The sequence below is a fragment of the Quercus robur genome, chromosome 8 (assembly GCF_932294415.1).
Source record: "Quercus robur chromosome 8, dhQueRobu3.1, whole genome shotgun sequence".
NCBI classification, from domain to species: Eukaryota; Viridiplantae; Streptophyta; class Magnoliopsida; order Fagales; family Fagaceae; genus Quercus; species Quercus robur.
In genome coordinates this window covers 22,215,884-22,239,944 of record NC_065541.1, presented here as the reverse complement: position 1 = coordinate 22,239,944, position 24,061 = coordinate 22,215,884, and the positions used below count along the sequence as shown (strand labels likewise).

The 24,061-nt window shown below is 31.8% G+C and overlaps 1 protein-coding gene across 1 annotated transcript; it reads left to right on the top strand.

Annotated features, from left to right (window-relative positions):
• Positions 1-14,961: 14,961 nt before the first annotated feature.
• LOC126694995 (E3 ubiquitin-protein ligase RMA1H1-like) lies at positions 14,962-17,619 on the top strand. Its single transcript, XM_050391583.1, has 2 exons — positions 14,962-15,142; positions 16,670-17,619. The coding sequence occupies exon 2, from the start codon at positions 16,677-16,679 to the stop codon at positions 17,439-17,441; it is 765 nt and encodes a 254-aa protein (XP_050247540.1). The 5' UTR covers positions 14,962-15,142; positions 16,670-16,676; the 3' UTR covers positions 17,442-17,619.
• The last annotated feature ends 6,442 nt before the right edge of the window (positions 17,620-24,061 follow it).

Here is a 24,061-nt window from a genome sequence, read left to right as displayed (position 1 = left end):
TTGCATATTTTTTTATTTTCTTAGTAGTACACTCATGGTCGCTCCAGAAGCTTATAAACCATGAGTGGGAGGGTTACTTAGGCGATGTGGGACTCGGGTGAGCCTAGGTGTCAATCACTTCATGGCAAAAATCCTGTGCTCCCACCCCTTCGTGACAAAACCGTGAGGGACTGGCTCCCCAAAGCGGACAAAAACCGATTGGTGCGAGTTGTGTACTCACACTATATATTTTAAAAATCTAACCGTTAACTTGCATATTTTTTTATTTTCTTAGCGCATAAGTCAAATTTCTTACCAATCATATGCTATTTATTATTTAATCTATAAAATTATTTTATTCATAATAATAATAATAATAATAATAATAATAATAGGTGAAGCTGAGAGAAACTCAAATTAGAATTCCAAATTAGAGTTTCAATTTTGTGTCATGTATCATAATTATTTATTCTTAAAGAGTTTTATTTCTTAATTTTAGAATCAAATGTGGGACCACATCATAAATATTTATCCAAGTGAGTTATTAAATACAAAAACCAAAGAGTCTAATAAATGAATCAAAAAAAAAAAAAGTGTTTCACAATATTTTTTTTTAAAAAAAAAAAAACATAAACAATTTACATTTTATACCTAATAATATCCTTACAAATTTTTTTAAAGAGTTAACAAAATATAAAAATAACTACCAATATAAGTGTGTGTGTGTGTGTGTGTTTCTCAAATTAAAAAAAAAAAAAAGTATTTAAGTTATATATAAAGGAATTATATTATGCATCTTATTGTATAACTTTAAATGTATCCATGCATATGCATGGGATTACAAGCTAGTAATTATAAGCTACAAAAAACTTGAAATTTAAGTATTTAATTAATGACATAATTAGTAGTTCAAAAAATAATTAATGACATAATTAATGTTTGATCTTTTGAAAGTTTTGCAAGCATTACGGGAAGATATAATAAGAAAATATTATATAAAATACGATGTCCAACCGAGTGTAATATTGTATATTATCAAACATCTGTGTGTGTGTGCTCGCGCGCGCATGCATGTGTGTGTGTGTGTGTATTAAAAGCCAAAACCGAGAGAAAATCTAATTAGATTTCAATAAGAATCTAATTTTGTGTCATGTGTCCCATCTAATCTAAGTTTTTTAATTTTTGGTGCCAAATGAATTAATTCAGTGTAAAAATTGGATTTTAATTAGAGGTTAATTTTGAGGTACATGTCCCATCTAATTTTAAGTTTTTTAATTTTTGTCCTAAGTGAGTTAATTTAGTGTAAAAAAAGAGAAATCCAATATAAATAAACCATACAAAACTTAATCATATATCTAATTTTATATATAACATTAGCGGAAGAGAGGGCTTGAATAATTTTATGTTTATGAGCCATTTTTGTGTAATTAAAAATAATTCAAATTTATAAGTCATTTATGTAATATACTATATGACTATGTATGATCTCTAAAGGGGCTTATACGAGCGGAGTGCTTAAGCCCCTTTAGAGATTGGGGTGAGGGCAGCTTTGATGAGAGCTCAAGGCCGAAGGCCGCTTCGCTTAGTACATAAGCTGATAAGACCTACGGCAGATACAGTAGAGCACATGCAAAAAGGAGCTTATAAAGTAGATAGCAAAAAGTGAATTGCCTGCCATATGAGACAGACAAGCCACTCCTTCACTATTGCAGAGCGGCTTCGCTCAATCAATGCTACAACATTTTAGTTGAGTCTAAGAATTTGGTTTTTGCTAGTGGATTGGAGCGGCTTCGCTATCCCATGCAAGTAAAGGGCCAGTCCTCCTATCGCGAACCTACCCACTTATCTACCGCATCGAGGTAAGCATCTCGGCTTGGCTGGAAAGCTTTTATATAGCAAAAAACCGAAAGGCTCGGGTCTTTCCGAGGCCAGAAGGATGGAGAATAGGGTAGGAATGGATAGGGGTAATGGCGGGTAGTGAGCTCTATTGGGTCCCTAGGGTCACTTAGGAGCACCTTGTTGCTAATGAGGATCATAATTGGCCTATCCAAAATTTAGAGACAATCCAATTAAAATCAAATTTGGGTTTTGCTTTTGTTTGCTTTCCATACAAATTAAATTATTTAGATTTTTGCTATTATTGTTTTTCTGAGCTGAACGATCTCATGCACCTATCACCAATTAATTTAGGAGTTACTATTAGAACAATTTATTATGTTATTTTGTGTTGTATTTAGTTGAATTTTATGGACAATGATTGTAAATTAATATTGTATATGTAGTATCCAATAATAATTTTCAAAATTATATACATAATAACAGTGTAATGAGAAACTTAGCGTAAATAAGAATGCGTTTGTTTTGGCTTCAAACGATTTTCGGAAATCCTTTTACATCTTTTCATTTGTTTTGTTGCACATGGAAATAGAGTTTTCCGGAAAATCATTTACTTTGACCATAAAATTAAGCCTTTTGACCCGAAAAATGAATGCAGGTTCTGTTTTACCTTAAAATCATTTCCGAGCTCACAGGCGCAAAGAGAGAGAGAGAGAGAGTAGAGAGAGTGAGCTAGATCGTGCCCCACCCCAGACACGCCGTCGAGATCATCAGCACTGTCGTTCTCAACCCAAAGCTCATCGGCGTCGTAGTTACCGATCTCGTTCTCGTTGCTCATTGGCACCGTCGTTACCGATCTCGTTCTCATTCTCAACCCAAATCTCATCGGTGCTGCCAATCTTGTCGTCTCAATCTCATCGCTCCAATGATCTCGTCGTCGTCTCTCTATCCCTGAAGTTTTCGATCACTCTCACTTCCTCACATGAGCCGATCTTCAACCCAGAGCCTTCGACCCACGAGCCTTCGACTTCACTGGCGACCTAGAGCCTTCACACCACGAACCCATGAACCGATCTCTCTCTCTGTGTGATTTTGATTTTTTGTGTGATTTTGATCGACCCACGAACCGATCTACGTTTCTGTGTGATTTTGATTTTTTTACTTTCTCTCTTTGATCTCTGATTTTTTTGTTGTTGTTGTGGTGGTGTGGGTGGTGGTGTTTTGGTGGTTTTCCTGTTGTGTGGTGGTGGGTTTTGTGTGGGTGGTGGTGGAAAATAGCATTTTCAGAATGTTTCCAAACACATGAAAATATTTTTTAGAACAATTTTCATAATGCAACCAAACACTTGAAAATATTTTCCTTTCCCAAAAATAGCATTTTAGGAAAATATTTCACATTGAACCAAACACGGCCTAATATCATAAAAATTGTAAGGAAAAACCATTTTAGTACTTCCAAATATCTTGGTCGAATCAAGTCTTATATTTTTAATAACACCACTACAATTCACTAATCTCATGTGTAAACATGGGTTAAATAATGGTATATTACTAATCACCATGATGCCAATACTCATAATCGCCAGCTTTTTTTTATTTATTTATTTAATTTTTTGTCTTTTTTACAATTTGTTACTTCTTGGTGAAGAAGGAACAAAGAGCGTAACTATCAACGATATTATAAAAATTTGTTGACCATCTTTTGGTTGAAATAGTAAATGTAAAATATGAGAATTGCTTGCAACTTGGAAAAAAAGAGGAAGGTATATTGGTGGTTAGCCCAACTAAAATACCTACAGAGTTACAACTGCTCCCCTAGGGCTGCTTCCTTGTGGGAAAGGGAAGGCGTTAATTATGGTTATAGCTAATGTCAATTTATTATTATTTTTTGTGTCTAGTGTTAGAGTTTTTCTTTCTTTCTTTCTTTCTTTTTTTTGGGGGAGAAAAGTCTAGTGTTAGAGTTGAGACTTAATGATCATGGATATGCTTAAACTACTTCATAATCAATAAGTATATATATTGTACAAGTAAAATTATAAATAAAAATAACCAATATATAATTGCTTTTTTTAAAAAAATAACCAATAATATATTCAAACAAGTCATTTTAATTATTTAAAAATAAAAACTAAGCAGAATTAAATTTGGAAATATTAGAGGTATGATAATCAAGGTTGTGGAACCTGGACTTGACCAGGCAATCAACCAGGTTAACCTTGAATCGGCCTAAAGACCGGTTTTTAAAGCACAATTCAACCCACTTCTATATTTTGAGTGTCCAGAGTAGCAACTATTGGACCACACACCTTTTTGTTGGTAAGTTATGGAAAATGATTATACATATGGACAATTTTTATGAAATAAATTTATTAAAAAATTAAATGATACATCACAGTTGGACCTCGGTCTAACTTCAAAAACTTTGAACCTCTCTCTTTTCTGGTTCTTTAAAGGATCCGATTCATCCGGGTTTCAAAACCATAATGATAATGAACTTAATATTTTTAAATGTTCTATAAAAGCCTTGATTTTTTAAGGAGATTATATGATTTTTTTTGTAAAATAATTTAAGAGTATCAATGTTTGTTATATGTATCTTAGTTTTCATTATCAATCATTGAAATGTAGGTTTATTGAAAAAACAAACCTTAAAAAATACATGGCATTGTAGAAGAAGTAAAAGCAACAATAAAAACAAATAAATCTGTGCATCAATGTTGCGATATATAAAATTTAATATTTTAAACTACATTCAAGGGATTTTTTTTTTTTTTTTTATTGAAAAGATTAGGAGAATTAAAAAAAAAAAATCAGTGGAAATATTTTGAATTTAAAATCTTTTTTTTTTTTTTGAAAAAGTTCGGGAGTCTCTTCTTTAAAAGACGTGGGGATTTGGGATGGATTATTTGGGGGCCCTTCCCCCTTCCCCCTTCCCCCTTCCCCCTTGCTCATGAATCATGATATATATATATATATATATATATATATATATATAAAACTATATGCCATATACCATTAAGCTATCACTCAAACCCTAATAAGCCTTTTTTTAATTCTTACCCTTATGATCGTGACCTTTGTAATTCATATAAATTCTACCCACAAGTATAAGTGTTTTTGGAGTGTGGAGGGTAAGAGTCGAGGTTCAAGTTTTCAGAAAGAAGTTTCACACACATATATACTTAAATTAAGATAGAGTAGAATTTATATTTTGTATATAAAAATTAAAAAAAAAAAAAAAAATCTACCCACACACACTATATCTTTACTTTGGTACTGTTTCATAAATTTTTATTTATTTTTTTACAGTAATCTTTTATTTATTTTAATTGCATTGTTTGTATTTATCACCAATTTTATGCTCTATCCTAGCATTGAAGAAGGTTTTCCTTCTTCTCCTTTAAAAATAAATAAATAAATAAAAATTCCTAGTTCAGTTTTCCTCTATCCTAGCCATGAATGCTCCCCAGCCTTAATAAGATACATTTTATTTTTACTTTTAAACCATTCATTTTGAGACATCTCAAAATGGAATAAGGAACTAACAGTTTAAGATGATGGAGTTATAATTTGTCAATATTTAAATTTTCTAATAAACCCTTAAATTTATTTAAAAATTCAATGCCATTATTTTTCTAGATTTTTAATTAATGAGGATAGTTTTGGAAGTTTATATAAACTTTAAAGACAAGATATTAAATGATATTTCCTTAAAAGTTAAAATTCAAAACAGTATAAACAATTTGAGATATAGGAATGTAGTTTATTATTTACTATTAACAACTTAGGGTATGTTTGATAAATTGTAATAGGTACTGTAATGTAATAGTTATTTCAATGGTATAGTTATGTGGTAGTTTGGTTATATTTTTATTACAAAAAATAGTCATTCTTTATGAATATCTATTCTTTAAAATGAAGAATAATTATTCTTATTTAAAATGGTTGTAATAACTATTCCTTAGTAGGTTTAATAATTTCTAAAATTAATATATTTCCAAATAAATGAACTTTCCATATATGCATAAAAAATTTGAAAATAAAAAATATCAAAAAATAACTAATCTCTCTCTCAAATTTAAAAAATATTATTATTTAGGAAATATAATTATATGAGTAAGATATTTCTTAAAATATATCTTAAGTCTAGTTCTAATGTTACAACTTAACCAAACTTATAAATATGTTTAGTTATTCCATTACAATATATTTTATTCCTAGTTATAAAGTTTACCATTATTGTCGTAATCCTCGTTCAATGTACCAAACATACCCTTATTAAATTGTAAAAAATTGGGTAAATAGTTTTTTTTTTTTTTGGTAAACCAAGATCTTATTACTTAGGGGGGAAATTAAGGAACAGAGTAAGGATTAAGCCTCTCAAAATACATGCTAGAAAAATATTAAAACAACAACAAATTGATCTCTAAAGGAGAGAATCATAGACAATAAAATCTTGTTCTAACTTAGCTCCAAATTTGGTAAGCCCACTAATACATTGGTTGGCTTCTCTATAGCAATGCTTGATCTGCACCTTGAGAAATTGACTCACCAAACTTCTATAATCCACAATAAGAGAGGAATGTGAATGTGCAATAATTGAATGAGCTTGACTCGACACCCACTCCACAACAACTTTTACATCCAACTCTATCTCTAGTGATTGAATTCCAAGAGATGAACATATTATGAGCACATCTTGAAACACCCATAGCTTGGCCTCAATACTAGTAGCAATGCTAATAGCTCTTGCAAAACTTGCAACCCAAGTGCCATTATGATCTTTGATTATACCACCATCGCCAGCCAATCCGGGAATATCTAAGGCCGAACCATCAGTATTCAACTTAATCCAATTTGGCTTAGGTTTCTTTCATCTAACCTTAACTAGAAACTTGCCACTTGTATGCTTCACCCTCCCAACACAAAAGAAAAACTCAGTTTCCATGTTTCTCACTTCCTCCACCAAAATTTCACAGGAGTGTTTAGTTTAATTACTCTCTTATTTCGATATACATAGCCAAAGCTTCCGAATACCAAAACCCAAGAAGCAAATACCAAAACAAAAGAAGCAATTTCAAGGAATGTTGTCCCTACCATAAATCGTATCATCACATAAACTATTCTTTTTTCTTTTTCTTTTTTTATAAAAGGGGGGGGGGGTGTATTATTTAATTATATATAAGTTCATATAACAACAAGCATTAAAACCTTTAAGGGGCACATTCTAGTAGTCCCAAGGTTTTCCATATCCCATACAAAAGGCACATATACAAAAGCGAGACAGGTATCATAGATTTCCAAAAAGTATTGTTGTTGATTTCCCCTCTTTCCTAAAGCATCCGCTCAGCCATTAGCTTCGTAGAATATGTGGCACACCTGGATGGTTCAGTCATGCTCCATAAGGTTCCTGCAATCATGGAATAGTGGGATAGCATCTGGTGAGATATCATGATTAGTGGTTGACCATGAAAGAATTGTCATAGAATCAATTTCAAGGTGAATAAATTTAAAACCCAAATCCCATGCCAGAAGGAGACCCTGGCGAACTACCCCCAACTTAGCAATGTTATTAGAAGCAATACCCATGCTTAATGAAAAACCTGAAATCAATGAATTGGAACTATTATGTAACAAACTGCCTACACTAGTCAATTCAGAATTACCTAAAGAACTGCATTCCGTATTTAATTTTATAAAAGGCTCTAGTGGAGCAATCCATTTTATAGTCTTAGGAATACCAATTTTGATAGTTTTAGCGGGGCAAGCGAAATAAAATTTTTTTGTAGCTAATTGAACTACTTTGTGGACAAGGCGAGATTGGGAGCTAGATTGATTATTAAAAATACACTCATTCGTAGCTAACAATAAGTGCCAATAGAGGAAGGGGAAGTAAATCTTCCAAGGAAGCTGATGATGGAAGATAAAAGTATACAATGCAGCGTTTGTTTGAAGTGTTAGTTGAAAAAGTGATAGGGGCAGGACAACTAGAGATTGACACCAGACTATCTTAGCCCAAGGGCAATCTCTTAAGATATGAATAGTGGTCTCAAGAGTATTACACCTAGGACATTAGTTATCTATTTCTGGGTGAGAGAAAGCCAGATAGTGGCGAGTAGGCATTGACTTCCAAATGAAATTTTGGAGTTTCTTGGGGCAATGGAGTTTCCTGATCCAACGTCAAAGAGACTTCACAAAAGGAGCATTAGCTTGTTGGTATAACAACTTCGATGCAAAATTGAACAAACAAACACTGTTATTTTGTGGCCAGAAAAGAGAATCAAACAACCTAGTCAGCTGGACCACAGGAATACCTTTAATAAGTTGTTCAAGATGCGTCGGAAGGGGAAATTGTAGATCCTCTAATCTCCAAATATGATTGTCCCATAGGAAACTCACTAATCTCTGCTCCTCATTTGGCATAAAAGGACCTTCAATACGACTTCGTAGCGAACCACCAGGGATCCAATGATCCTCCCAAACTCAAATGGTTTGACCATCCCCTAATATCCATTTCATACTGTGTCGAAGCCATTGTATTCCTACATGGATGGCTTTCCAAATGTGAGACACTCTAGGGTTTATGACACTTTCGAAAATGTTTGTATGGAGAAAGTATTTGGGTTTCAATACTTGAGCCCATAGCATGGATGAATGTTGTTGAAGGCTCTAGGCCTGATTCATGAGCAAAGCCATATTCATATGGCACAAAGATTTAATACCTAGACCACCTGCATCCTTAGGAGTAGTTATGATTTCCCTACTAACCATATGATAGTGTTTGTGGTGGGTGGTGTCTCCCCATAAGAATTTACAATTTAATTTATCTAGTTGCCGACAAATTTTTTGCGAGAGGAGGGTGGTTTGCATGACATAAATAGGGATGGAGGCCGATGTGGATTTGATTAAAGTGACACAACCCGTAACAGAAAGATATTTAACTTGCCAACCCTCAATCTTCTTTTGGATTTTATCAACTAAGTATTGATAGGCATTAGCCTTTCGATGGATAGTAGAAATAGGAGTTCCTAAATAGGTTCCCAGTTGAGTCGTAGTAGGGATATCAAAAATACTAGCAATCAGATCTTTAGTTCGCCTAGGAGTATTTGGTGAAAACCAAAGATATGATTTTTGTGTACTAATGATTATTTTGTATTAAAAAAATTGCTATCCCATCTACTAGTATTAGCTTGACACCATAATTTCCTCACTGCATTACAATCCCTTAGAAGATGGATACAAGTCTCGAGAGATCTACCACATGTCACATGGGTAAATAGCTTTATTACTTTATCACCTATCATTATCATTGCCAAAAAATTTTGTAATTTAATTGATATTTTTTAGTGTTTTCATAAAAAATGTCAAGAAGTCAAATTCTTCTATCCATGAACCATCAAATTATCAAAAAGATTCATCTCAACTTTTATGATGAGAGCCATGTCATAAACAAAGGAATCAAACAATAATACATCTCATCTTATCACACTAATTATATAATATACAAATAATAATTGCTTGGGGGTCTCACATTATACACGTATAGGGTTTAGATGGTTGGGGGACTATGATCCCACACTCGACCCCTTATTTCTTTCGTCATTAAAAGAAGATAAGAAGATAAGCGTTACGTCTACAATATTTTTAAAACACTTTTACAACAAATCATAAGTGACTAGTTATTACTGGTTCTAATTTGATTTGAAGCTATAATTGAAATTGCTTTTTGTCCCATTAATGACAATCGATAACAATTTGCTACACAGTATTTGTTGTAAAAATATTGTGGACATAACTTTTTTTTAAAAGAAAGTAAATAAAAAAAGTGAAAAAAGATGAAGAATTTTGTCATTAAAAAAAAAGTAAAAAAAAAAAAAAAAAAAAAAAAAAAAAAAAAAAGAAAATGAAAGAAGGAGGAGGAAACACGTTTTATAACATCATTTTGCATTGGAATTTCAGGAAAAAAACGTTTTATAACATCATTTATTAATTCGTGTAAATTAGGTAAAATGTTGAAAGAATAATTTCTAGAAGAGAATGGGATCATTCAAAGTCATGCAAATTTGATCTCGCCACATATGAGTTGACACGGCCCCTTCGTTCATTCTAAGGCCTATCAGACGGTCTTGAGAGATTGACATAGCTGAAATGCTGATAGATCTTTGACACGTTGCCACTGCTCTTACTTTATGAGTTTAAGAAGTGCATAGATTTCTTTGCATAAATTTATTTAAAAATTCAATGCCATTATTTTTCTAAATTTTTAATTAATGAGGGTAGTCTTGGAAGCTGATATAAACTTTGAAGACAAGATATTAAATGATATTTCCTTAAAAGTTAAAATTTGAAATAGTACAAACAATTTGAAATATAGGAATATAGTTTATTATTTACTATTAACAACTTAGGGTATGTTCGATAAATTATAATAGGTACTATAATGTAATAGTTATTTTAATAGTATAATTATGTGGTAGTTTGGTTATATTTTTATTACAAAAAATAGCAATTCTTTATGAATATCTATTATTTAAAATGAAGAATAATTATTCTTATTTAAAATGGTTGTAATAACTATTCCTTAATAGGTGTAATAATTTCTAAAATTAATATATTTCCAAATAAACGAACTTTCCATATATGCATAAAAAATTTGAAAATAAAAAATATCAAAAAATAACTAATCTCTCTCTCAAATTTAAAAAATATTATTATTTAGGAAATATAATTGTATGAGTAAGATATTTCTTAAAATATATCTTATGAGTAAGATATTTCTTAAAATATATCTTAAGTCTAGTTCTAATGTTACAACTTAACCAAACTTATAAATCTGTTTAGTTATTCAATTACAATATATTTTATTCCTAGTAATAAAGATTACCATTATTGTCGTAATCCTCGTTCAATGTATCAAACGTACCCTTATTAAATTGTAAAAAATTGGGTAAATAGTTTTTTTTTTTTCTTTTTTGGTAAACCAAGATCTTATTACTTAGGGTGAAAATTAAGGAACAGAGTAAGGATTAAGCCTCTCAAAATACATGCTAGAAAAATCTTAAAACAACAACAAATTGATCTCTAAAGTAGAGAATCATAGACAATAAAATCTTGTTCTAACTTAGCTCCAAATTGGTAAGCTCACTAATACATTGGTTGGCTTCTCTATAGCAATGCTTGATCTGCACCTTGAGAAATGGACTCACCAAACTTCTGTAATCCACAATAAGAGAGGAATGTGAATGTGCAATAATTGAATGAGCTTGACTCGACACCCACTCCACAACAACTTTTACATCCAACTCTATCTCTAGTGATTGAATTCCAAGAGATGAACATATTATGAGCACATCTTGAAACACCCATAGCTTGGCCTTAATACTAGTAGCAATGCTAATAGCTCTTGCAAACTTGCAACCCAAGTGCCATTATGATCTTTGATTATACCACCATTGCCAGCCAATCCGGGAATATCTAAGGCCGAACCATCAGTATTCAACTTAATCCAATTTGGCTTAGGTTTCTTTCATCTAACCTTAACTAGAAACTTGCCACTTGTATGCTTCACCCTCCCAGCACAAAAGAAAAACTCAGTTTCCATGTTTCTCACTTCCTTCACCAAAATTTCACAGTATTGTTTAGTTTGATTACTCTCTTATTTCGATATATATAGCCAAAGCTTCCAAATACCAAAACCCAAGAAGCAAATACCAAAACAAAAGAAGCAACTTCAAGGAATGTTCCTACCATAAATCGTATCATCACATAGACTATTCTTTTTTCTTTTTCTTTTTCTTTTTTTTTTTTTTTTTTTTTTATAAAGGGGGGGGGGGTGTATTATTTAATTATATATAAGTTCATATAACAACAGGCATTACAACCTTTAAGGGACACATTCTAGTAGTCCCAAGGTTTTCCATATCCCATACAAAAGGCACATATACAAAAGCGAGACAGGTATCATAGATTTCCAAAAAGTATTGTTGTTGATTTCCCCTCTTTCCTAAACCAACCGCTCAGCCATTAGCTTCATAGAATATGTGGTACACCTGGATGGTTCAATCATGCTCCATAAGGTTCCTGCAATCATGGAATAGTGGGATAGCATCTAGTGAGATATCATGATTAGTGGTTAACCATGAAAGAATTGTCATAGAATCAATTTCAAGGTGAATAAATTCAAAACCCAAATCCCATGCCAGAAGGAGACCCTGGCGAACTACCCCCAACTCAGCAATGTTATTAGAAGCAATACCCATGCTTAATGAAAAACCTGAAATCAATGAATTGGAACTATTATGTAACAAATTGCTTGCACTAATCAATTCAGAATTACCTAAAGAATTGCATTCCATATTTAATTTTATAAAAGGCTCTAGTGGAGCAATCCATTTTATAGTCTTGGGAATACCAATTTTGATAGTTTAAGCGGGGCAAGCGAAATAAAATATTTTTTGTAGCTAACTGAATCGCTTTGTGGACAAGGCGAGATTGGGAGCTGGATCGATGATTAAAAATACGCTCATTCCTAGCTAACAATGAGTGCCAATAGAGGAAGGGGAAGTAAATCTTCCAAGGAAACTGATGATGGAAGATAAAAGTATCCAGTGTAGCATTTGTTTGAAGCCAAGTTTGAGTGTTAGTTGAAGAGTGATAGGGGCAGGACACCTAGAGATTGACACCAGACTATCTTAGCCCAAGGGCAATCTCTTAAGATATGAATAGTGGTTTCAAGAGTATTACACCTAGGACATCAGTTATCTATTTCTGGGTGAGAGAAAGCCAGATAGTGGCGAGTAGGTAACTAATTATGCATTGACTTCCAAATGAAAATTTGGAGTTTCCTGATCCAATGTCAAAGAGACTTCACAAAAGGAGCATTAGCTTGTTGGTATAACAACTTCAATGCAAAACTGAACAAACAAACACTATTATTTTCTGGCCAGAAAAGAGAATCAAACAACCTAGTCAACTGGACCACAGGAATACCTTTAATAAGTTGTTCAAGATGCGTCGGGAGGGGAAATTGTAGATCCAATCTCTGCTCCTCATTTGGCATAAGAGGACCTTCAATACGACTTCGTAGCGAACCACCAGGGATCCAATGATCCTCTCAAACTCAAATGGTTTGACCATCCCCTAATATCCATTTCATACTGTGTCAAAGCCATTGTATTCCTACATGGATGGCTTCCCAAATGTGAGACATTCTAGGGTTTATGACACTCTCGAAAATGTTTGTATGGAGAAAGTATTTGGGTTTCAATACTTGAGCCCATAGCATGGATGAATGTTGTTGAAGGCTCTAGGCCTGATTCATGAGCAAAGCCATATTCATATGGCACAAAGATTTAATACCTAGACCACCTGCATCCTTAGGAGTAGTTAAGATTTCCCTACTAACCATATGACAGTGTTTGTGGTGGGTGGTGTCTCCCCATAAGAATTTACAATTTAATTTATCTAGTTGCCGACAAATTTTTTGCGAGAGGAGGGTGGTTTGCATGACATGAATAAGGATGGAGGCCGATGTGGATTTGATCAAAGTGACACAACCCGCAACAGAAAGATATTTAACTTGCCAACCCTCAATCTTCTTCTGGATTTTATCAACTAAGTATTGATAGGCATTAGCCTTTCGATGGATAGTAAAAATAGGAGTTCCTAAATAGGTTCCGAGTTGAGTCGTAGTAGGGATATCAAAAATACTAGCAATCAGATCTTTAGTTTGCCTAGGCGTATTTGGTGAAAACCAGAGACATGATTTTTGTGTACTAATGTTATTCTGTATTAAAAAAATTGCTATCCCATCTACTAGTATTAGCTTGACACCATAATTTCCTCATTGCATTACAATCCCTTAGAAGACGGATACAAGTCTCGAGAGATCTACCACATGTCACATGGGTAAATAGCTTCATTACTTTATCACCTATCATTATCGTTGCCAAAAATTTTGTAATTTAATTGATATTTTTTAGTGCTTTCATAAAAAATGTCAAGAAGTCAAATTCTTCTATCCATGAACCATCAAATTATCAAAAAGATTCATCTCAACTTTTATGATGAGAGCCATGTCATAAACAAAGGAATCAAACAATAATACATCTCATCTTATCACACTAATTATATAATATACAAATAATAATTGCTTGGGGGTCTCACATTATACTCGTATAGGGTTTAGATGGTTGGGGGACTATGATCCCGCGCTCGACCCCTTATTTCTTTCGTCATTAAAAGAAGATAAGCGTTACGTTCACAATATTTTCAAAACACTTTTTCAACAAATTATAAGTAACTAGTTTTTATTGGTTCTAATTTCATTTGAAGTTACAATTAAAATTTCTTTTTTGTCTCATTAATAACAATAGGTAACAATTTGCTACATAGTATTTGTTGTAAAAATATTGTGGATATAACATTTTTTTTAAAAAGAAAGTAAAAAAAAAATATGAAAGAAGATGAAGAATTTTGTCATTAAAAAAAATGTATAAAAAAAAAAAAAGGATGAAAGAAGGAGGAGAAAACAGGTTTTATAACATCATTTTGTATTGGAATTTCAAGAAAAAAACGTTTTATAACATCATTTATTAATTCGTGTAAATTAGGTAAAATGTTGAAAGAATAATTTCTAGAAGAGGATGGGATCATTCAAAGTCATGCAAATTTGATCCCGCCACATATGAGCTGACACGGCCCCTTCGTTCATTCTAAGGCCTATCGGACGGTCTTGAGAGATTGACATAGCTGAAAAACTGATAGATCTTTGACACGTTGCCACTGCTCTTACTTTATGAGTTGCGGAGGCAGGCCCCAGTACAAATACCAATAGAGAATTTCATAAACGTCCACGCGTACAAATTAAGAAGCGCATAGATTTCTTTGCATTATTATTTCTTTTAAAAAAATAAGAATAAAAGGTAGACTTATATGTGATATATTACCATCTCCCTCGAGTGTGTTTGTTTCTAAAATAAAATAAAAAATAATAATATTAAAAGAAAACACTTTCTTTTGTATATAAATATTACCGATATATTACCATCTACCAGTCCCTTGAGTGATTTTGTTTCTAAAATAAAATAAATAATAATAATAATAATAATAAAACACTTCCTTTTGTATATAAATATTACCGATACCCACCTGGTCACCAACCTTCTCAATATCTTTCATTCCTCACACCCCAAAAGAAGACAAGTGAAAATATCTTTCCTTTTTCACAAAATCCAACCTCTCTAGTGTCCTCCATCTAATAATTCCCTGTTGATCAGAGTTTCATTCAAGGTCTTGATTCATTAAGCATATTTTTTCTCCGTACAAGGTATGTTTCGTGTTCTATTCTGAGTTTTCAAGAATTTTTGGTTTGCTTATTTAATGGCGATTTCTTGTTTTCCAAGGTTGTAAAAAATAATGGGTTTTCTCTGTTTATATCGGATGTTTAGAATTTGACCCTTTTTCTGCAGAACGATATTAATGGCAGAAAACAATGTCCCAATTCTTATTACCCCCAATTATGTTTCTTAAAGCAATCTTTGCCTTTTGGGTCTTTTCTTTGTAAATTTGTTTAGCTCAGTGGTAGGGAATTGTTTTATGTGAAGCTTGATGAGATTTGTGTTGCCCCCATCAATTTTCTCGGGGTGAATAGTTATCTTTCTGGATCTTAAACTTATGTTTTTTGTTGAGATCCATTGGATCTCAAACAAAAAATTAAAAAAAAAAAAATCTTTAGAATCAAGCAGAGCCTTATAGATGTTCAATGGATAGAGACGTATTCATCTTTTGAGGCAAGAATTTCTCCTCTCATTGAGGGATAGGAAATAAGATTAAAATGTTACCCACAATGATATACTATTTTTAGGGTTATAAGTTTCATATTTTCCTTTTGGCCCTAGAAAATTTCTTAGCAGTAAAATGGACCATTAATTTGCTGTAATTTCTTTTGCTCGCTGATCAGATGTTCAGGTTATTATAGGCCATGATAGATTGAAGAGTTTGGTTTTCCTTTATAGCTAAAACGTATGGTATAAAATTAAAAGTCACAGTTTTCTGTACTTGTCCAACAAGGTCCTCATCATCACTGTACAAGATCTAAAGAAGTATTTGCTGTCTTTTCAATTTTGAGTAACCTGCCTTTTATGGCCTTTGATCTGACATATAAGTCAGTTAATTTCACATATTGAGGATTTTCTAATGTTGAAAAAAATCAGCATAACTATAATGATTTAGAACACCAGATCTTTCTGAACAAGTAATGTTTTTTCAAAGTTATCCAGGGTTAGAAAAAATCCTGGTTAGCTGCTCATATGAAATTGGTTATGTTGCAAAATAAGACTTTCTGAAACCTAAAGTGGTCCCCTGATCTAGAAGTGGTGCTTGATAGGGAAGGTGTGGAGAGTTCTAAGTGGACCATCTGAGATTATGCTGCTGAAATTCCTGGCATAATTTTTTTTTTCTTTCCTTGTTGGTCGTATTCTTTGTATCCACAATTGGTGGGTATTGGAAGTGGTTTGGCTGTTTGACGTTTATTTTTTCTCGTGTCATTTGGTCATTGTCCCTAACTCAGATGTAGACCATTTGATCTTTGACCCCTTTTGTTCTCATTCCCTTGTGCTTTTGTATATGCTTGAGAAACTTTATGTTGATAACTTTGGTTTAGGAAGTTTATTGATTGCAGTTCAGCCTTGATCATAAAAGAATTTTCTTAAGGTCATCATTAATGTTGTACCAGTCTAACACTTTAGTGAATGCTTTGTTATTGGGGGAGTCTCTCTCTTCCACACACATACACACGTTCTATGCACATTTCTACATGTATCATTGTCCTTATGAGACCTCTTTTTTGTAACAGGGCACATATGGAACATAATTTCTTTGAACCTGAGTTGCACTTCGATTCTAAGTGGAAATCAATTTCAGCGCCAACAAGAGTCTCAGATAATGGTGATGGCGGCTTTGATTGTAATATATGCTTAGAATCAGCACATGAACCTGTGGTCACCCTTTGTGGTCACTTATACTGCTGGCCTTGCATTTACAAGTGGCTCAACGTACAAATCTCTACCAATGAGCCAGACGAGCAGCCAAAGTGCCCGGTTTGCAAAGCTAACATCTCTCAGGCTTCGTTGGTCCCCCTCTATGGCCGTGGCTCATCATCCTCTTCAGATTCTAAAGGCAAAAAACCCAATTTGGGTCTTGTCATACCTAATCGACCTCCACCTTCTGGGTTGAACTCTCTTATTACTACTACAACCTCTGCTTCACATTCCAGTCAGCAAATGCATCCAAGCTATTTTGAGTCACAGGCACAGTCATATCATCATCAGCAATTCTTCCCTCACCTACATGGAGGTTATGCTGCAGACGCATCAGCTCATCATGGGGGTACAGCAATGACTAGTTTCTCCAATCCGACAATTGGGATGTTTGGTGAGATGGTATATGCAAGGATGTTTGGGAGCTCGGATGCAAGTCTGTATTCTTACCCTTATACAAGTTCCTACCCTCTGACAGGGATTAGCAATCCCAGGATTAGAAGGCACGAAATGCATCTTGACAAGTCTCTTAATCGATTTTCCTTTTTTCTTTTCTGTTGTGTAATGTTGTGTCTTCTCTTTTTTTGATTTATGCTTCTCTTCTGTAATTGCGTTTCTGTAGTTGTAGTGAGATTTATCATTATGTCAGTGCAGTACCAGATAGGAGATACAGATTTTGCCACAATGCCTGTTGAAATATCTTTTGATGTGTATAATTTTACATTTTTTTTAGTCGGATTTATAAACAGGCAGGCGCCTTGAAATATCTTTTGATGTGTATAATTTTACATTTGTTTAGTCGGATTTATAAACAGTTATTGATATGGTGTATCTTTGCTGACATTAGTTATTGATAAGGATGTTACCCTTATTTGGTTATGAATACTACTACTATACCATTATCTGTGTCTACATCCCTACTGCCAACTAAGGTGAGCCAACTGGCAATGATGGTTTCCAAAGTCCAACAATGTCCATCACGGTGGTTGGTAGGAGTTTAGGCAAAACCATCGAATTGGTTCGGTGTGATTGGCTACAAGTTTTGAAAAACCGATGAGAACTTATTGATTGTCTTATATTCTTATGCCAACATTTTATCCCAACTTGCCGCCTCTCTTGACGAGAGCTTCTTTCTCGATCTCCATTTTATTCCCAAATCCCCAGACCTGCTCTACCTTCTCGACTTTTTCCCCCAAAGTAGTCCCAAACTCCCAACCCCTCAACCCTTGTATCTCCCACGTGCCAATTGCCATGTTTGAATTTGTGTGGAAGGTTTTGAAGAAGGGATTTATGGCACCTCTCTCTCTCCATTTAAAACATGGTGTTTGGAGTTCGAGTGATAGCCGAGTTGTAATAACATTTTTTGTGGTGTACTATGTTTGTGGTTAGAATCCCATTTCTCTCTCTGCTGCTAATAACTATCTAAAAAAAATGTGGATTGTTTGGTCATTGAGATGATTGTGTGGCTGTTTAGGGTTTTTAAGGAATCATAGATGTGTGTTTTGTTGAGAAAATTGATAGAAATTTCCATACTAAGAAGTCAAGTACCAATAATTACGATGTAGTGGTTGACTACATAAGTTTTTGTTTTTTGTTTGATGATTTGTTAGTTGAGGAGGGGGGAGAATTGAATCTTGAATATCCCTATTGGGAACGTTAGGAAGTTCTAGTTAAACTATAAGGCTTTTGAACATAACTTATTGGTATATTGACTTTTATATATATGAAATATTGAATTTTAACCACGAAAATTGGAATGGACACAACATTTTAAAAGCAAATGAAGAGGATCCTAATGTAAAAAATTTTGAGGACATTATTAATAAGAATAAAAGACAAATTATAACTTTTTGGGCCTCACAAATGTAAAGGTGTATATAATAGGTGAAAATACTATTTTGGTCTCTACATTTTTGGGTTATTGTCAATTTGGTTTGTGTTATTTTTAACTTGCAATCAATTTTGGTTCTATCATCAAATCACAATCTTTCTTGCATTTTCTTGCACTTTCTTGGCAACCAAACACCAACTAAACACAAAAATACAAATCAAATTTACCAATCTCTAACTCCAATAGACACACACATATCAACTCGGCAACTAAAAAAAACTCAAATTTAGACCAATAAAGACGGCAAATTGAAAATAATATGAGCCAAATTTATTGCAAGTGAAAAATAACAAGGATCAACAATAAATTGACGCATATAGCCATTGATAATGCGTTGGTAAATCGACACCCAGAGCCATTGAGCCATAAATTGACACATATAGCCACAAATTTACATCCACAATCACACATCCAAATAACTAGATTGACACCCATAAAAAACGTATCAAAACACAAAAAAAGTGTGCCTGAGAATTGAGATCAAAGCTTATGAGTGCAGTGGCATTGAAGATAGGAGCTTGAGGAGGAACAATGAGTGGTGTGGTGTGGTGTGGTGTGGTGTTGTCGCTGCTCTATCTGAGAGAGACATTACTCGCCAATTTCGGTTCCATTGGTCGGTCTGCTTTTCGGTGCGATAGCGTCAGTGTCGATCACCAGGTGGTGGTATTCATTTTGTTTTGCTCATCCCACAAGTTATTAAGAAAGAGGAGGAAAAAGGTCTATTAGTCTATTGACGCTGTTCTCCACGCTTTCCTTGTCCTGGAAACAAAACACATGTTAGTAGTGAGTAGTGACGTTACTGGCAGTTGAGTTGATTCAGTTGAAGCTGTAAAGAACACGCATGTACTGTAAGTTGAAACTTGAAACTATAAAATTTAGTTCCAAGACGTACATTACTTGCAACCAATTTATTTATTTATTTTTTAAATTCCAAAGCGTACAGTTAAAATCAAATACTTTTTTATTTTTTATTATTATTTATAAGTAAACTAAAATTAAATAGTCAGGACTCGACCGAAGATGAAATCTTTGTAATCTTTCAATCTTTGCAAGTTAACTGGCGGACTGTTTTATTTGCATATGCAAAAGAGAGACCAGCCTATAGTTGTACACTTGAACACTGAAAGCGTTGGATTGAGATCAAGTACAAATGTAATAACACTTAATGACTAAAATTGAGAGTTAAAATAATAATAATAATAATAATTTTAATCATTAAACAAAAAAGGTGAGAAAAAGTAAAAAAGAAAAGAAAAGAAAAGAAAGTTAAAGTGATAAAAATATTTTGAGTAGGGAGGGTATTGCACTCAATCCAAATATGTAACTAATGCTACTATTTTATTCTTGAATCCGATTAATGAGTATCCCTAAGACATTTGTTAATGATTTATTTTAAAAATAAAATTTATACCACTTTCAAGATAAATATAAAAATTTGTCATAATCAGTTATTTTTTTCATTTTTTATAAAAATTTCTAAAAAATATTTCTTAAACTAATGCAGCATTAGTTAACTTTCCATATGAGATTTTGAGGTAGCTCCAAAAAAAAAAATGTAAATTTTTTGTGGTCAAATAAAAATTTGAGATTTAAAACCCGCATATATCAAGAGACAATTAGTATTTTGACTTGATAATAAAGAAACCATTATTATAGATTATAAAGTGAAATTCTATCCGATGTATTTGAAAAAAAAAAAAAAAAAAGACATGGTTGTTACATCAGTTTTTTTTTTTTTAACAATACTATGGTTGTTACATCAGAAGTCCGTAATTTCACAACCTCGCCGATTTCCCATGTCTCACTTTAATTTCATTGATTTGCATTTGCATATGACCAAACTGTTTCAGTAGTCTTTTTGTATTTCTTTATGGCTTTTGTTTATAATTTATTTCTTAATAAAAGTATCAACTACTACAACCACAGAGGAAGGTATCTCATAAGGTTACTCACACACTCCATCTTTCTGACCATTCCAATAACTGCTACTCCATCCCAACTCCCTAATGAATCACCTTCTACGAAAAATACTTATCATCCTTAATTTAATATAAAAAAATAAAATAAAAAACAAAAGAAAATAAAAAGTCAATTATGCTATTTACGGTGCTCTTCACGCTTTCCTTATAGACTTGTAGTGTAAACAAAACACATGTTACCGGGGACCATTTATTTATTTATTTTTTTTTGAATGAGCCAGTTTTAACTTATAGCATATATAAAAGTAAAAATAAAAACCACAAAAGAAAATAAAAAGTCAACTATGCTATTGACGGTGCTCTCCGTGCTTTCCTTATAGACTTGTAGCGTAAACAAAACACATGTTGCCGGGACTTTTTTTTGTTTTTTTGAGAGAGAGAGAGAGTTATAATTTATGACGTCTTCTCCTGATGATAACTTATTATTAGATTAAGACACTAGTCGGTTTTTTATATATATACAGAGATTGAATCCTAGATTTCTTATTTAACCATCAAGGACTTTACCAATTAAGTTAATTAAAACTCATGTTGTTACCATGACAATAGCTAGAGAACAACAGGCATGTCAAGTGGTACTTTTTTATTTTATTTTTTTTTTTTTTTAATGGTAGCTGAAAATTTAGTTCCAAAAAGTACATAGTACATTACTTACAAGTTACAACCTTCTCTTTGATCTTTCTCTAAATACCAAAACGTACATTAATTAAAATTAACCAAATATCCTTTCTTTTCCTTATAAACTAAAGTTAAATAGACATGGCTTGACTAAAATTTAATCTTCATGCACATTGTAAGAGCTAATATTGCTGCTATTTTGTTGTGATTGTCATCTTTTTTAGTACATAACAACCTTCTTTCTTTTTGTCCATGTTTCCCTTTTATTGATTTGCATTTGTATATAACCAAATTGTTTCAGTCAATGGGTCATATATAACTCGCAAGGTCACACACACACTCCATCATTTTGACCATTCCAGTGACTCTGACTAATATAAACATGTTTGTAAAATAAATAAATCATGAATCAGTTTCTACAAAAAATAGATGAAAGTGATGGATAGTTGTAAAAAGTATAGTATAAGAAAGGTTACTGCCTGCCTCCCTTGCAACTTGCAAGTTGCGACCACCCCAACACGCATCAATTTCCTCTAAATTTGCTAGGCTGCAAGTACCACGCACGAATTAATTAAATATATATTTAAATTAAAACATTCTTTGATAATATAATTGAAATTGAGTTGTAAAATCAATATTATATCACATCATATCATATTATATTATATTATATATATAAAAAATAAAAGTTGGGCGTAGACGCCATGGTTGCGTCACATGGCCTCACCAAATTGCAGAAATTTTATTAAATTTTTAAATTTTTAAAGAACTAAAAATGAATAGCATACTATCAGGACCTTAATTCATTTTTATCGTTAGATAAATTTATATTAACATTATTTTTTTATTCGTTAGGATATATTTCTTAAATTAAGAGATAATATTGAACAATCAAAATTTTAATTTAGATAATATTTATCATCAAATTAACATTATTTTTTTATTTGTTAGGATATATTTCTTAAATTAGGGGATAATATATAACATACAAAAATTTAATTTAGATAATATTTAACATCTAAATTTTCAAAATTTTAATATTATTAAATTAATATTATTTTATTAGAATATCAAGCTACAAAACTTGATTATTAAGGGATAAGCACAATCCAAATTCTTCAAGAGGTGATTAATATAAATTGGGTTTAGACACCGTGGTCGCGCCATGTGGCTTCACCAAATTGTAGAAATTTTAATAAATTTTTAGATTTTTAAAGAACTAAAAGGGTATAGTATACTACCAGGACTCTAATTCATTCTCATCATTAAATAAAATTAGATTAACATTATTTTTTTATTTGTTAGGATATATTTCTTAAATTAATGGATAATATTTAACATACAAAAATTTAATTTAGATAATATTTATCATCAAAATTTACAAAATTTTAATATTATTAAATTAATATTATTTTATCAGAATATCAAGCTACAAAACTTGATTATTAAAAGATAAGAACAATCCAAATTTTTCAAGAGGTGATTAATATAAATCTATCACAAAAAACAATATATATCTTCAATAATTTGATAATCTCTATCTATTCCAAAAAACAGTATATATCTCCATTAATTTGATAATTTCTATGTTGATGACATTTAAAATATATATATATATATATATATATATATCAAAATTCCTTATAGCTATCAACCATGTTCTCTTTCTTTTTCTTTTCTTTTTTTTTAATTTTTAATTTTTTATATGTTACGTTATGTTGAATCAACTCTTTTTTTTTTTTTTTTTTCATTCTATTCATATGACCGTTTTTTAATTCCAATTTTTATGAGATAAAAACAAACACATTGATTAGATATCTTTAATTTCAATAAGATTTAAATGAATTATATTTCAAATGGAACTCTACCAATATATATAACGCTATATATCCCTTTTGGAGTGAAGCTTATTTCAATATGTGAATGCCTAAATTCCATGACAATGCATGTATCATTATTTCTTCTTTTATTATTATTATTATTTTCATTTTGTTTATTTTCTTTAGTGTTATTATTGGTTTTTTGTCTTCTTGTGATTTTAATTGATGAGTTCAAAACATTCGAAAACATTGTCAAGTTTCTAAAGGCTCCTTCTTTGTTTTTGTATTTTGTTTTTATTAAATTGATTAGGTTTTGTGTATTGGTTGCCTTTTGTTTAAACTATTTTTCTTAGCTTTGATATAATTTATATGCTTAGGGTTAGGATCTTAGAATTAATGATTAAATTGTGTTAGAATTAATAGATTAATTTTAACAATTTTCTTATTTGATTTTTATGTTACATCAAATTATTAAGATGTTCTACACGTGTATTCTTAAATTATCACCTTTAATTTTTAATTTATAATATTATCAAGATTATATTAATTTTAGATTTATCAATTGTTTAGTACATTTTGTTTTTAAAATAATTATCAACTTAAAATTCAATTTGGAATTATCAATTTAATTTAGTAGGAAGAAATCTTACCCCTTATTTTAGTAAGATAATTATTTACACTTGATAATTTTTTCTTTTATCTTTATTGAATCTATTAAAATATATAATTATTTATACATTTATTTTATAAGCTATTTCACAAAACCGTACAATGCACGGGCCTATTAGTATATATATAAAACCGAAGTCTCTGACCTCTCCACAATTTTCCACATCAGCATTTTTAATTTATATTTTTTTTAAACTCAAATAATCATTAATTAGACTATAATCATTAAAA

Coding starts and splice junctions, on each gene's coding strand:
- LOC126694995 (XM_050391583.1), top strand. CDS start 16,677: ATGGAACATAATTTCTTTGAACCTGAGTTGCACTTCGATTCTAAGTGG.